The sequence below is a fragment of the Fistularia commersonii genome, chromosome 6, assembly GCF_037954325.1.
Source record: "Fistularia commersonii isolate RoL2024-O1a breed Wild chromosome 6, RoL_Fcom_v1.0, whole genome shotgun sequence".
NCBI lineage: Eukaryota > Metazoa > Chordata > Actinopteri > Syngnathiformes > Fistulariidae > Fistularia > Fistularia commersonii.
Genome location: NC_141289.1, coordinates 19,600,196 through 19,612,369, shown reverse-complemented (window position 1 = coordinate 19,612,369; position 12,174 = coordinate 19,600,196). Strand labels below are relative to the sequence as shown.

Below are 12,174 nucleotides of genomic sequence, written 5' to 3'. Positions count from 1 at the left end.
TGTCCCACATCACTGGTAAGTATGACATCATAGACGCAGCAACTTCCGGTCTATCCTTTCACATTAAAAAAAAATCACATTATATTATATTATATTTTTATTATATTATATTATATTGTATTATATTATATTATATTATAATATATTATGGATTTACTTATTATCATAACCTATGTGAATCAAGTGTTAAATGAAAAATTATAAGAATAAGACCAACTTTATTTATCCCGGAGGAAATTGTTGTGCGAAAGTTACAAGAAAAATATGATGATAATAAGTAATAGTAGAAAATTCTATAAACAGTAAAAAAAGGGGGAGAATAAGAAATACAAATAAACTATAAAGTGTCTTAAGTAGCGAGTGAAATCTATAAAGTGTCTTAAGGTCTTAAGTACCAGTGAAAGATAAGGAGTGCACAAGGAGTGAACATGTAGCTGTTATGAAATATTGCATAGTTATGAACATATATATAGATAAATTATTAAAATTTACAGTAAGTGGGTGAGATTTTTTTTTTTAACGTTTAAGATTTTGTTAGATCGTATTAGTCTATTTAAATGGTTTGGGTAAATCCCTGCTCCAAATAGATTTGTATTTCCTGCACTGTACCTTTTGCTGCTGCAAGACTTGCATTAAGTTTCATATTTATATATATATTTATATCATTTATATTTATATATACAGTTTTATATGTTATCATTTTATTATTATTATTATCATAAATATGCACATCAGAAAATACAATCTTCGTGTTGGACTGTTCAATATTTTGGCAAAATAAAATGGGTCAGTGTCCAGTGTTATGCAATATTACACATTATTATGCAATATAACACAGTTCGCTCTGAAAATTCGACTGAGTTTGTCTGATGATCTGCGTCAGTGTGCATAAAGACAACAATTTAAGCACATTTCAAAAAGACCACGTTCGTTTTTGCATTTGATTCCGACAGAACGAGCTGGATATCAAATGAATTTATCTTCCGTATTTTATTATCTCCATAAATTCTTCTCTGTAAACAATTTCGTGTGGAAAAAAAAGTACTTAAGCAATCAATCACAAAGTAAAGGTTTTCTAAAGGCTGGCAAGGCCTTTATTTTGTCAACTTCCGGTTGCAGTGTGTGCTCAGTGAGGGCAGCTTGACGCAGCAGGGCGTCTCCAGCGTGTCAAATAAAGAGATGATCACACGGAAACAAAGCTCCGCCGGAACCGGTGAACTGCAGGCTTTCCGACCGAAAACACCGGGAAAGTCACACTTAGCATACAAATTTAACTTTAAATGACCATGATTAATGCCCCGAATAGTGACTCCTTTAAAAGAAAAAAAGAATTTCCCATCATTTCCGGAAATACCACCGCGATCGACGCGCTTCATTTCGAGTCTGATATTCTGCAGATTCCACTTCATGTTGCACAAGGATGGATTTCTTTAGAAATTTAAAAGCAGCTGAAGTTACAAACAAATTTATATATTATTTATTTGCATTTGAAAACAAGTTCGGTAGTATTTTAGACAGACAGTACACCGACATATATACGTTTCAGCTTTTTTCCCCCTCCCCTTTTTTTTCTAATCGATATAAACTCCTCTCCGTGAAGAATATTTTGAGCCAGTACATCAAAACTCTAAAAATAGGTTGGGTTTTTTTTCATATTACGGGATATTTTTGGATGTGCCCATTCTATTTTTATCACACCAGAGATATTTTAGGAACTCAAACTGGCATCTTGCAAACCTTCACTGGTGAGACTAACAAAAGATTATTTATATTGTTATTTTTTCAAGTGTTCATGTTAAATATATCGTTTACCTGATACTTAAATTCAACACAATACGGACAAGAGATATTCTTTCTTTTCAGCCAGACCTTCAGGAAATTTGCATTATTTTCTGGTTTGAGTCTCACCTGGAAAAAAAAAATGAAACAAGTCTTAATTACAGAAAAAAGTGTTTTATGTATTTCATTTTCAGTGCAAGACACAACAAGCTGCAAGAGGATATGGGATGTAAAATAATCGACCACAGAATAAAATGCTTCACATATTAAACGATGGGTAATAAAATTAAATCTTAATCCCAAAGGCAGGGTTGAATTTATTTGCAGCCTGATTATAATTTATATAATCTAACCAAGTGAAGCTTCATTTAGATGAGTGAAGCAGTAAGTTGCTTTTACATGCAGGGGGAGACAGAGAGTCCAACGTGACCGTGTTGTAAGGCGGGAGAGAAAAGGGGTTCTCAAATAAATCATTTCAGAAATACAACATCAGAAACTTCTGTTTAATATTTGTCATTAACAGATTTATTTCAATCCCACAAATAATTAAAAAAAAAAAACTCAGCACTCACCGTCCGACTGAGAAAACGAGTCCTCTGTGTAAATGTACCGGTCGAAAGGTGGAACATAAAACCATCATAAATATGCTGGATTACACGAAAATGAGAATGTGAAGCAGATGTTTGATTCCATGTTTGATATGTGATTAAAAGATTCCCCGGGCTTTTCGATGTGAAGCAGATGGGAAATCCAAAATGAACCGCCGGACCTGAAATCTCTTTCCAGGCATGCAGATGTTTGCGTGGGATTTAAAAAAAAAAAAAAACAAAGCGGCAACAAGCGGCTGAAACAAGCTCTTGGTAGAAAAGACTGGAAAAAAAATTATGCAGCTGTTTTTTTTTTTTTTGTTGTTGTTGTGGTAAACACTTAAAAACTGTAAATGACAACTCAAGTCAAAAAAATAAAGTTCCTATTTAAACAATATCAATGCAAAATCAATTTGAATGAGGTGGGCGGGGCTTATAGGGACACACGTGACACGTATTATTAATATTATTAATATTATTGAGTTTTTGTTAATATTATTTTATCATTTTATTAATATTTATTATTATATATATATATATATATGTATATATATATATTATATTACATTACATTACATTTGGCAGACGCTTTTATCCAAAGTGACTTACAATAAAGGACATAAGCACTGCAAATAACACTTGCAAATAAAAGATGCACAGGAAATATACAGAGCAGTAAGCTGGGGTTATTATTATTTATTATTTATTATTTTATTAATATTATTAATGAGTTTGGACCATGAAAAAGAAGATTAAGAAGAAGAAGAATGAGTTTGGACCATGAAAGTCTATTTGATCTCTTTGCTTCCTCCCCATTCCTTGAGCAAAAGTTTATTCTGAAAAGCAAAAAGACACACCTGTGTTATAATAATCTTTTGGACTCTCCAGGCCAGGGGTGTCAAACGTACGGCCCGCGGGCCCTCGCCGGCCCGCCAGGGGGTCCAATCCGGCCCGTGGAATAAATCTACATTTTGAAAAAATACAAAAAAAAAATTATCATGGATTACTTTTTGAAAATAAAAATGCAGTTCCTATATTGTCTGCTCGGGGCGCACTGTTTTAGTTAGTGTTTGTAACATGGCACGATACGATGTGACTCCGGGTCTGTAAATAGCATTTTTATTTATTGTTAAAATTTGTCTGCTTTTCCGTTGGCCCTGACACCCTCAACGGCAAGATGTCGTCGTCAAGAAAGAGAAAAGCGGACATGGGGTGTAGGGTTTTCCAAGAAAAATGGCCCATTTCTTATTCATCTATTGAGGTTAATAAGAAAACCTGTGCGCTCGATGTGGATGCAGCAAGTTTCGGTGCCACGACGAGACTCGCCGTGGCGAAAAATCGACAGAAGACAGAACTGAGGCATCGTGTTGTTGAAATTGCACTTACTTTTCTTCATGAATCTCAGGTTTGTTCATCATGTATTTTTTTAAAGGAGCAGTTCGTTACGTCGAAAGATTTTTTTTAATTTACCTGCTCTCCTTTACACTAAAACAAAGGAAACGTTTGGACTCGGTGTTAGCTCTCGGTAATTACGCTAGGATTTTACTGCGCCGAGTATGACCTTTGACCCTAAATGAGTTTGACACCCCTGCTCTAGGCTTTCCAATCTTTGGGATAGTAGGAAGAAGGTCAACTCCTGACCAGAAGCGGGTGAATCGCGGATCAGTAGTCGGACTCGTCTGAGAGTTCACCCTGCTGCGTCCAGTGCGTCCCTTTCTTCTTCTTCTTCCGCTTCCTCTCGCCCATCAGCATGGCGGCCAGCACCGTGATCACCACGGTGACGGTGATGATGAGCACGGTGACGGTCTCGGCGATGCACAGCTCGGTGTCTACCTCCATCAGCCGGTAGCCTTTCAGGACGGGCGGCTCCTGGCACGTCAGGTTGTAGTAGTCGTCCAGGAAGAGGCGCTGGATGCTCCGCAGCTTCCGGAACACTCTCTGCAGGTCGCAGTCGCAATTCCAGGGGTTCCCGTCCATCAGGATGTGGGTGCTGTAAGTGTGGATGCTCAGGAAGGTCTTGAAGTAGACGCTGCTCAGCCGGTTGTCGGCCACGTTGAGGAGCGTCATGCTGGTCAGAGGTTTGAAGACTCCGGCTTCCGTCTTGTGGATGCGGTTGGAGGCCAGGTTGAGAACCTCCAGCGAGCGCAGCATGGAGAAGATCCCGCCGCGCAGCTCCGTCAGCCGGTTGCCCTGCAGGTGCAGCTGGCGCAGGGAGCTCATGGAGGCGAAGGCCCTCACCTGGATGACGGCGATGTCGTTGCCGCTGAGGTTCAGCCTCTGCAGGCCGTCCAGGTGCAGGAAGCTGCGGCTGTCCAGGCCGCTCAGCCGGTTGTGGGCCAGCTGCAGCTCCCGCAGGAAGGCCAGCCCGAGCGAGAAGCCCTCGCTCAGCGCGGAGATCCGGTTCCAGCTGAGGTCCAGCTTCTGGAGGAACTCCAGCTCGGCGAAGCCGCCGTCCTCCACCGCGCTGATGTTGTTGTTCTGCAGCAGGAGAACCCGGAGCTTGCGGTTCCTGCCGAAGGAGTGCCGGGGCACGGAGGATATCAGGTTGTCGGTCAGGTCCAGGAGCTCGGTGGTGGCCGGGACCTTGACGGGCAGCCGGGCGAAGGAGGCCCGCGAGCAGATGGTGAACCTCGGGTCGCCCCGGCAGTCGCAGCCCGGCTCGCACCAGCTGCCGTGGGACCTGCAGGAGCCCCGGGCCGCCAGCAGGGCCGCCAGCAGGAGGACCTTCATGGCTCCGTAGCCTCGGCAGCCCGCTGAAACCAGAAGGACGCCACGCTCAGACCCGCCGACACCGTCAGAGTTCTATCTGCCTACAAACAAAGTTTAAATAAATACCGACAAAATGTTGTCAGTAAATTGTGTCTGTTGTCAAAAGGAAACTGGTGCACAACAGGACACTGCAGGAATTACAGCGCACATGGGTTTTTAGATACATTTTCCAAACATTACGACTCCTCTTTTCTAAAATCACAAATTCATTTTTTTTTCCTCTTTAACATCGATTGGGTTTTTTTTTTGGGGTGCGATTTTTTTTGTTCAATCAATTATTTTAATGCCTGTGTGCTCTAGTTAATTATTTATCTTAGTTAATTATGAAGAAATTCCAAGAAAAAAGGTCAAAAAAAGTTATTTTTTTCCGTACTTAACTACTTGCTGATAGTGTGACAAGTATTTTTCATCTTTGTTTTTAGTCTTTTTCGACCTTATATTTTTCACCAACTACCCCCCTTTTTAGTGCATCTGTCAGCAGATCAGGTGCCTTCTTGAGCTTTTTCAAAATAAGACTATATTTTGTTCAAAAAACAATCCTTTTAGCTCCCTGAGATGCTTCTTGTGGAGATTTCCACCATTTTTCTCCTCCTCCACCTCTCTTCCATTCACTCACATCAGTTGTCTTCTCTCTCTTTGCTAATGAATACATTGTTTTCGTCTCGCGTCCTACCAGGCTATCATATCATAACAACTATGGAATTAAAGCAGTTTAGAAGAAAAAGTCAGCTTACTTTCCCAAACACATTGTAAAATCTAACTTGACATGTAGAATTGAGAGAGATGTGATTGCTGTCGCAGTCGAGAAACACGCCGCCTTCTCAAAATCTTCTTTTTGCCGCGACAAGAAGATTTTTACGAGAATAAACCCTGACCTGGATGACTGAGAACCTTCGCATTTTTCTAAATTGAACGTTACCATTACGCTTTGCAAAGTCTCTAACAACATAGGTTAAGAATTAAAAAAAAATGATTAAAATAAAGTCAAATACACCATACAAATACACCTTGTGATAAAATAATCGGAAAAAAAACAAACAAAAATAAAAAGCTTGCATCCTAGCGCATGGAAAAGGCTTCACGTTCACGGAGGCTTCACGGAGTCACGTGCTAATCACACAAAGTCTTGTCAAAAGCTTCTTCAACAAGAAGATTTTGACAAGAATAAACCTCGACCTGGATGACTGAGATCCTCCGAGGACAAAAAACACACCCACGCAAATACAAACAAAAATCAATTTTCCGGCGCAATCAGCAACAAGACTAAAATGTTCTATTTGTTATGGTTTTGTCACTGACTGAAACCTACTTTACTGAACTGAACATTAGCATTAAGTTAAGCAAAGACTCTCACAAAAAAATGTTGCAAATTTAAAAAAAAATGAAAAAATCGATAAAAATAAAGTCAAATACAGTATACCCTTGTTTTTCAGGGGGGTTACGTTCCAAAAAGAACCCGTGATAGGCAAAATCCGTAAAGTTATTTTTAATACTCTATTATACATTGAAAAGAAAGAACAAACCATTTTACAGGCTCAATCATTTGTTTCACAAATAAAAGTACTGTACTTTAGAAATGTTTTTTTCAACAAATAACTTCTGTACTGTACTGTCAAATAATAATTTTAAATAATAATGTGAACGGAAGGCTTCAAATTGCGGAGATTAGCTCCGCCCACCGCGACCTTATTGCTGCTGCGAAACTTATCGCTGCTGTCGTCCTTATGTTTTTTTCTTCCTTCTTTATGGAACTAACGGAAGATTCATTCATTCCGTAACGCCGACCTACAGCCGCATAGCTTTTACCTTCCCTTGGCATGTCCAGAAGTTTAACTTTATCTGCGATAGATAGCACCTTCTGCTGCCTTTTGGGCCCTTTTGTCGCTCCAGAGCGTTTTGTCAACATTATGGGTTTTAGAGAAACTCGAAATCGCAAGAGAATTTGCACGTACGTCATGTAAATTCGGCAAGCTGTTTTACATACGTGTACATATTAAACTGCGACGTTATTGACGCACAGGTAGAGAAGAAGCGGAGTGACTTTTTAGCCAATCAGAATGCAGAACACAATGCACCATGCAAATCCGTGAAGTAGCGAAACCGTGAAAAGTAAACCGCGTTATAGCGAGGGATCGCTCTACACCGTGTGAGTCCTTGTTAAAAAATAATTTAAATAAAAAACACTCGCACCCAAACGGGTGTTTTTACCCCACAGCTTCCCCCTCCTTACCTGCAGCCGCCCGTCCGTCCTCGTCCCCCGACCCCGTCTGCATCCAGGTGGAGGCTGGACGGAGGAAGGGGCGGGCCGGGGGGAGGCGGGGGAGGGGCGGCCTGGAAAAGCAAACCAGATGCATCACAAAGAGGATGGAAAGAGAGAGAGTCGGGGGGAGGAGAGGAGAGGAAGAGGGGGGTGTCAATTATTCATGGGAGTGATGGTGAGTGGAGGGCGGGGAGGGGAAGCCGTAAGAGATTGAAGGCAAACTGGGCCACGGAGACGAGAATTAAAAAGGGTCTGGACAGATTTGATTGATTGCAGGCGGATGTTTCGTACCCTGCGGATTTTTGGTGGAGTTTTTATGTATTCTGTGAAAAAAGGGAGCGTCAATCGGGTTCGAAATCGAAAGAACGGAAATGTTTCTTCGTCACGTTGGGTTATACACATTTTGAAAAGTGCATTGAATGGATGAGCCGCGAGCAGGAGGCAGCCGATGAGCAGCGAGAGGGGAAAAGGTTAAAGGTCAGCAAGGTTTTTTTTTTTTTTAAAGCCTCTACTTCCTCAATAAAAACAATGGTGACATATCAGGAATAAATGAATAAATTAAAAATAAAAATTAATAAAAAAATGAGTAAATAAATAAAAATAAAAAAACCTGACTGACCTTTAACCTTTCCCCTTGCGCTGCTCACTGATGAAGATAGTCATTGCTACACCTGTAATAAAGGTAACATGTAAACAAATTTGTTTCAAGTTAAAGTTGAATAAAATTATTAAAAAAAATTAAGTCTATTTGAAAAATAGAATGTAATGATAAGAGTTTGAAGTCAATAGTCAAAAGATGAGCGAACTACTAATTTGAGCAACAAAAAAAAAAGAATAAAAGACAACAAAATTTCATTTTGTGAGAATAAAGTAGAATTTTGATTTGAATAAAGAATAAATCACATATTAAGCAAATAAAAGCTTGACTACAGCTATCTTGATGAGATGAAATTAATTCAATATTGTAAAAATTTTCTACCTTAGCGAGGACAAACATGGAATAAATAATGGCTCTGAAAAGGGGATGGAATTGTACATATAAATATTATTTCATTTTATTACTTTACTTACACACTATTTTTACGTTTTTTTTTCCTGTTAAAATTACAACTTCATTACCATGAGATTTAAGTCGTATACTTGCCTAAATATCTGTGATAGCCACAAAATGGAAAAAAAAAATCAAATGAAATAAAGACCTGAACGGTAACGAGATTAGCAAAAAAAAAAATAAAAAAATCAAATATTCAGGTTTCTGCTCATTGTGTTTTCTCACAATAACAAGTTTAAAAGTTGGTTTATTTAACAAAACCCCAGCACGTCCATTAGTGTGTCCGACCGCAAGACACTATCTGTTTGTCTGTGTGTGTGTCGTCACTGTGATTGCTCTCTTACTAAATCATATATAATTAAAATGTCACTCAGGTTAACACACACTCGAGAAAGTGTGTGTTAACCCGGTCTGCATTTTTGTGTCACGTTGATAAATCGGGTCGGAGAGTTAACCGCGGGGTCTCTAACACGTCGAGGTCAAAGGTCGAGAGGATTGAGAGAATTAAAATAGGAGAAAGGAGAGGGAACCTTCCCGTCCGGCGGGGATGGCGAGCGCTCGCCTGAAGGCCTCCGAGGAAGCGGAGATGATTGGCTGAGCTGGTGATGTGAAGGATGAGGAGGGTCGCGTCCGTGGAAGACGCCGGACCTTTTGGTCACCGGGAGAAAGATTACACTAATACGTTCAAATCCGCGGCCCAGATAAAGCGCCGCGCCCATTAATTGAGGAATCAGGGCTTGATCTTCACTTCTCTCTATAACCCGATGTTAACCCCGCTCAAAACATTTCGGATTTTTGTCCTCGAAATCGGGATTGGATTGAAGAAGCGATGGTTTTTTGTTTCAGTCCTCATCGCAGAAACACAGCCGGGAAAATATCTGACCTCGGAACTGTAACAGGAAAGCGGGATAAAGATAAACTTTATTGATCCCCACAGGGGAAATTCCTTTGTCACGGCAGCGTAACAGTTATACCGTCAAAAAATAAAAAAGTAAAATAAATATGATTATAAATAGAGAGACAGAAGTCGAATCAATAGGGAGCAGAAACATCAGCTCACTCTACATTCATTGATTTGTTTTTAACTAATCCTAAATGTAAAATAAATGTGATCACATATTCTAATATTATTAATATTATTATCAAAATCTTCAGAAATCTCAATATCGATCGTTCACATAAACATTATAACTATGTGTGAGTTCTTTGACAGACATATTTTAATAATAATAATATCAATAATAATAATAATAGTGATGATAATGAGATGAGAACAACTTTATTTATCCCAAAGGAAATTGTTGTGCCAGAGTTTCAAGTAAAAAACAGAACAGTAATAGATAATAGTAGAAAGGAGGAAGAATAAGAAATACAATGAAATATAAATTGTCTTAACTGTTTACTGTTAATATAATATAATATAATATAATGTAATATAATGTAATATAATAATTCTGTCAACAGTCATAAGGATGCATAATGATCTTCACTAAATTTGGCACAAACCAGCGATAAACCCCTTTTTCTTCCATATTGATTTATTTATTATTCTTTTCGATATTATTTATATTTTTCTGCCTTCTATCTCTAACCAAGAGATGCCGCTACTGCGTTTTAAGGTTCTTTGTGTCTGTTTTTGATTCCACTTGTTTCGCTCTGTGTAAAGACAAGAAAAGTCTTGAATCCTTAATGAAATTATTCACTTCAACCTTTTATTTATGCCTCCCTGGAACGTTTTAATTCAACTGTCTCCATAAAATCTATGTTTATCCGAATCTATCTATCCGACCCTTTGGTTCAGAACAACGAGGTCCGACCGGTTTGCTGCCCCATGATTTCAGCTCCAGACACCGCGGGAGCCCTCGTGCACATATTGGGTGTCCGAAGCTCGGGTTTCACCGTGACCCGGTTTCCAGGGCGGACAGCGATACCTGCAGCGACCTGCGCCGACCACCGCCGCTGACATCACTGCTGCCATGGCAACGTTACCCAACAAAACATTTTACTGCATGAAAAATGTGTCACGCTGAGAGCGTTTGTTTGGATGCGCAAGTGAATTTTTTTTTTTTTTTTTTTTTTTTTTTTACAGCAACAAATGGAAAAACATCATGAAAATTAGTTTACCTCAACATTAATATATTAACTGTTTTCATGGTTTCATTTTAAATCTACTCTTGACTCAACTTTGAAAACAATTTGAGTTACAAACGTTGGATAACCAACACGATCTGGCTACTCTGAGAGGTCAAATAAATTAAATGTAACATTGATGTCGATGAAGAACAGCTATGCTAGATCCAAATGTAGGATTATTATTTTTTTCAAACAGAAACTGAGAAGCTTTCCAAGAAAGGGAATTGTAGTTTACTTTTAGTCATAAATTTGAATGTAGATAAAGTAAAGTTGTGACTCTTCCTAGAGATCATTATATTCATTTCCGATGAAAAAGTAGCATTAAATTTTGCAGATGTGTGTGATCTGTAGTAAGAGCAGAGAACATGTTGAGGAACATCTAGAGAGGTGGAGGTATGTTCTGGAAAGGAGAGGAATGAAGGTGAGTCGCAGAAAGACAGAATATATGTGTGTGAATGAGAGGAACCCGGGAGGAACGCTGAGGATGCAGGGAGTGGAGATCGAGAAGGTGGAGGATCTCACGTACTTAGGGTCAACAGACCAGAGAAATGGAGAGTGTGGATGGAGAAACAGGTTCTAGCAGGTTGGAATGGGTGGAGAAAAGTATCAGGGGTATGAAGAGATAGAAGAACATCAACCAGAGGGAAAGGAAAGGTGGAGGAGGCGGTGGTGAGATGATCTACAAACACTGACAACGACCAAAAGACAGGAGGCAGAGCTGGAGGTCGCAGAGATGAAGATGCTGAGGTTCTCTTTGGGAGCGACCAGGATGGAGAGGATCAGGAATGAGGGACGACACATGGTAGATGTTCTGGAAAGAAGGTCAGAGATGGTTGGGTCATGAGAGAGCGAGGATATTGGTAGATGCTGGAATTGGAGGTCTAGAGGAAGACCAAAGAGAAGATTGATGGATGTCATGAAGGTAGTTGGTGTGAGAAAGGAGAATCCAGAGAACAGGGTTGGATGGAGAAGATGGATTCCCTGTGGAGACCCTGAAAAGCCAAAAGATGAAGAACAATTGTGACAGACAGTCTACTTCTACAGTGGTATGAAAAAGTTTGTGCACCCCTGATCATTTTCAAGATTTTCCTTTATAAGTCATTGGTTGTTTGTCTCAGCAATTTCAGTTTAATATATCATATAGCAGACAAACATATTTGAGAAGTGAAATAAAGTTTAAAGGATTTACAGAAAGTGAGCAATAATTACTTAAACAAAAGTAGGCGGGTGCATAACTTTGGGCACCCCAACAGAAAAATGACATCAATATTTAGTAGATCCTCCTTTTGCAGAAATAACAGCCTCTTAACGCTTCCTATAGCTTCCAATGAGGTTCAGGATTCTGGCTGAAGGTATTTTTAACCATTCTTCTTTACAAAACATCTCCAGTTCGGTCAAGTTTGATGGTTTCCGAGCATCAGCTCGCTTTAAATCGCACCACAGATTTTCAATAATATTCAGCTTGATCTCTTTCCACAGATGAAGTAGCCACACCTTTTTGCGTTGTTTTTTTTTAACGCGATACTTGCATTCGCTTATCTGGGAAGTAGAACGGCTTAATCTCTCCCTACTAATGAGGCGGTATCATCTGACCC

General features: G+C 39.5%; 1 protein-coding gene across 2 annotated transcripts; it reads right to left on the bottom strand.

Moving 5' to 3' along the window:
- Positions 1-3,138: 3,138 nt before the first annotated feature.
- On the bottom strand, positions 3,139-7,442 carry LOC147233583 (uncharacterized). Of its 2 annotated transcripts, XM_086147528.1 has the most exons (3): positions 7,366-7,442; positions 4,008-5,176; positions 3,139-3,330 (listed from the first exon to the last, which is right to left on the bottom strand). In XM_086147528.1, exon 2 carries the CDS (start codon positions 5,094-5,096, stop codon positions 4,029-4,031), a length of 1,068 nt encoding a protein of 355 aa, XP_086003654.1. In that variant the 5' UTR covers positions 5,097-5,176; positions 7,366-7,442; the 3' UTR covers positions 3,139-3,330; positions 4,008-4,028. The 2 variants fall into 2 exon arrangements, with proteins under 2 accessions (XP_086003654.1, XP_086003653.1); XM_086147527.1 differs by having other exon boundaries at positions 3,139-5,119; positions 7,366-7,388.
- Between the last annotated feature and the right edge of the window lie 4,732 nt (positions 7,443-12,174).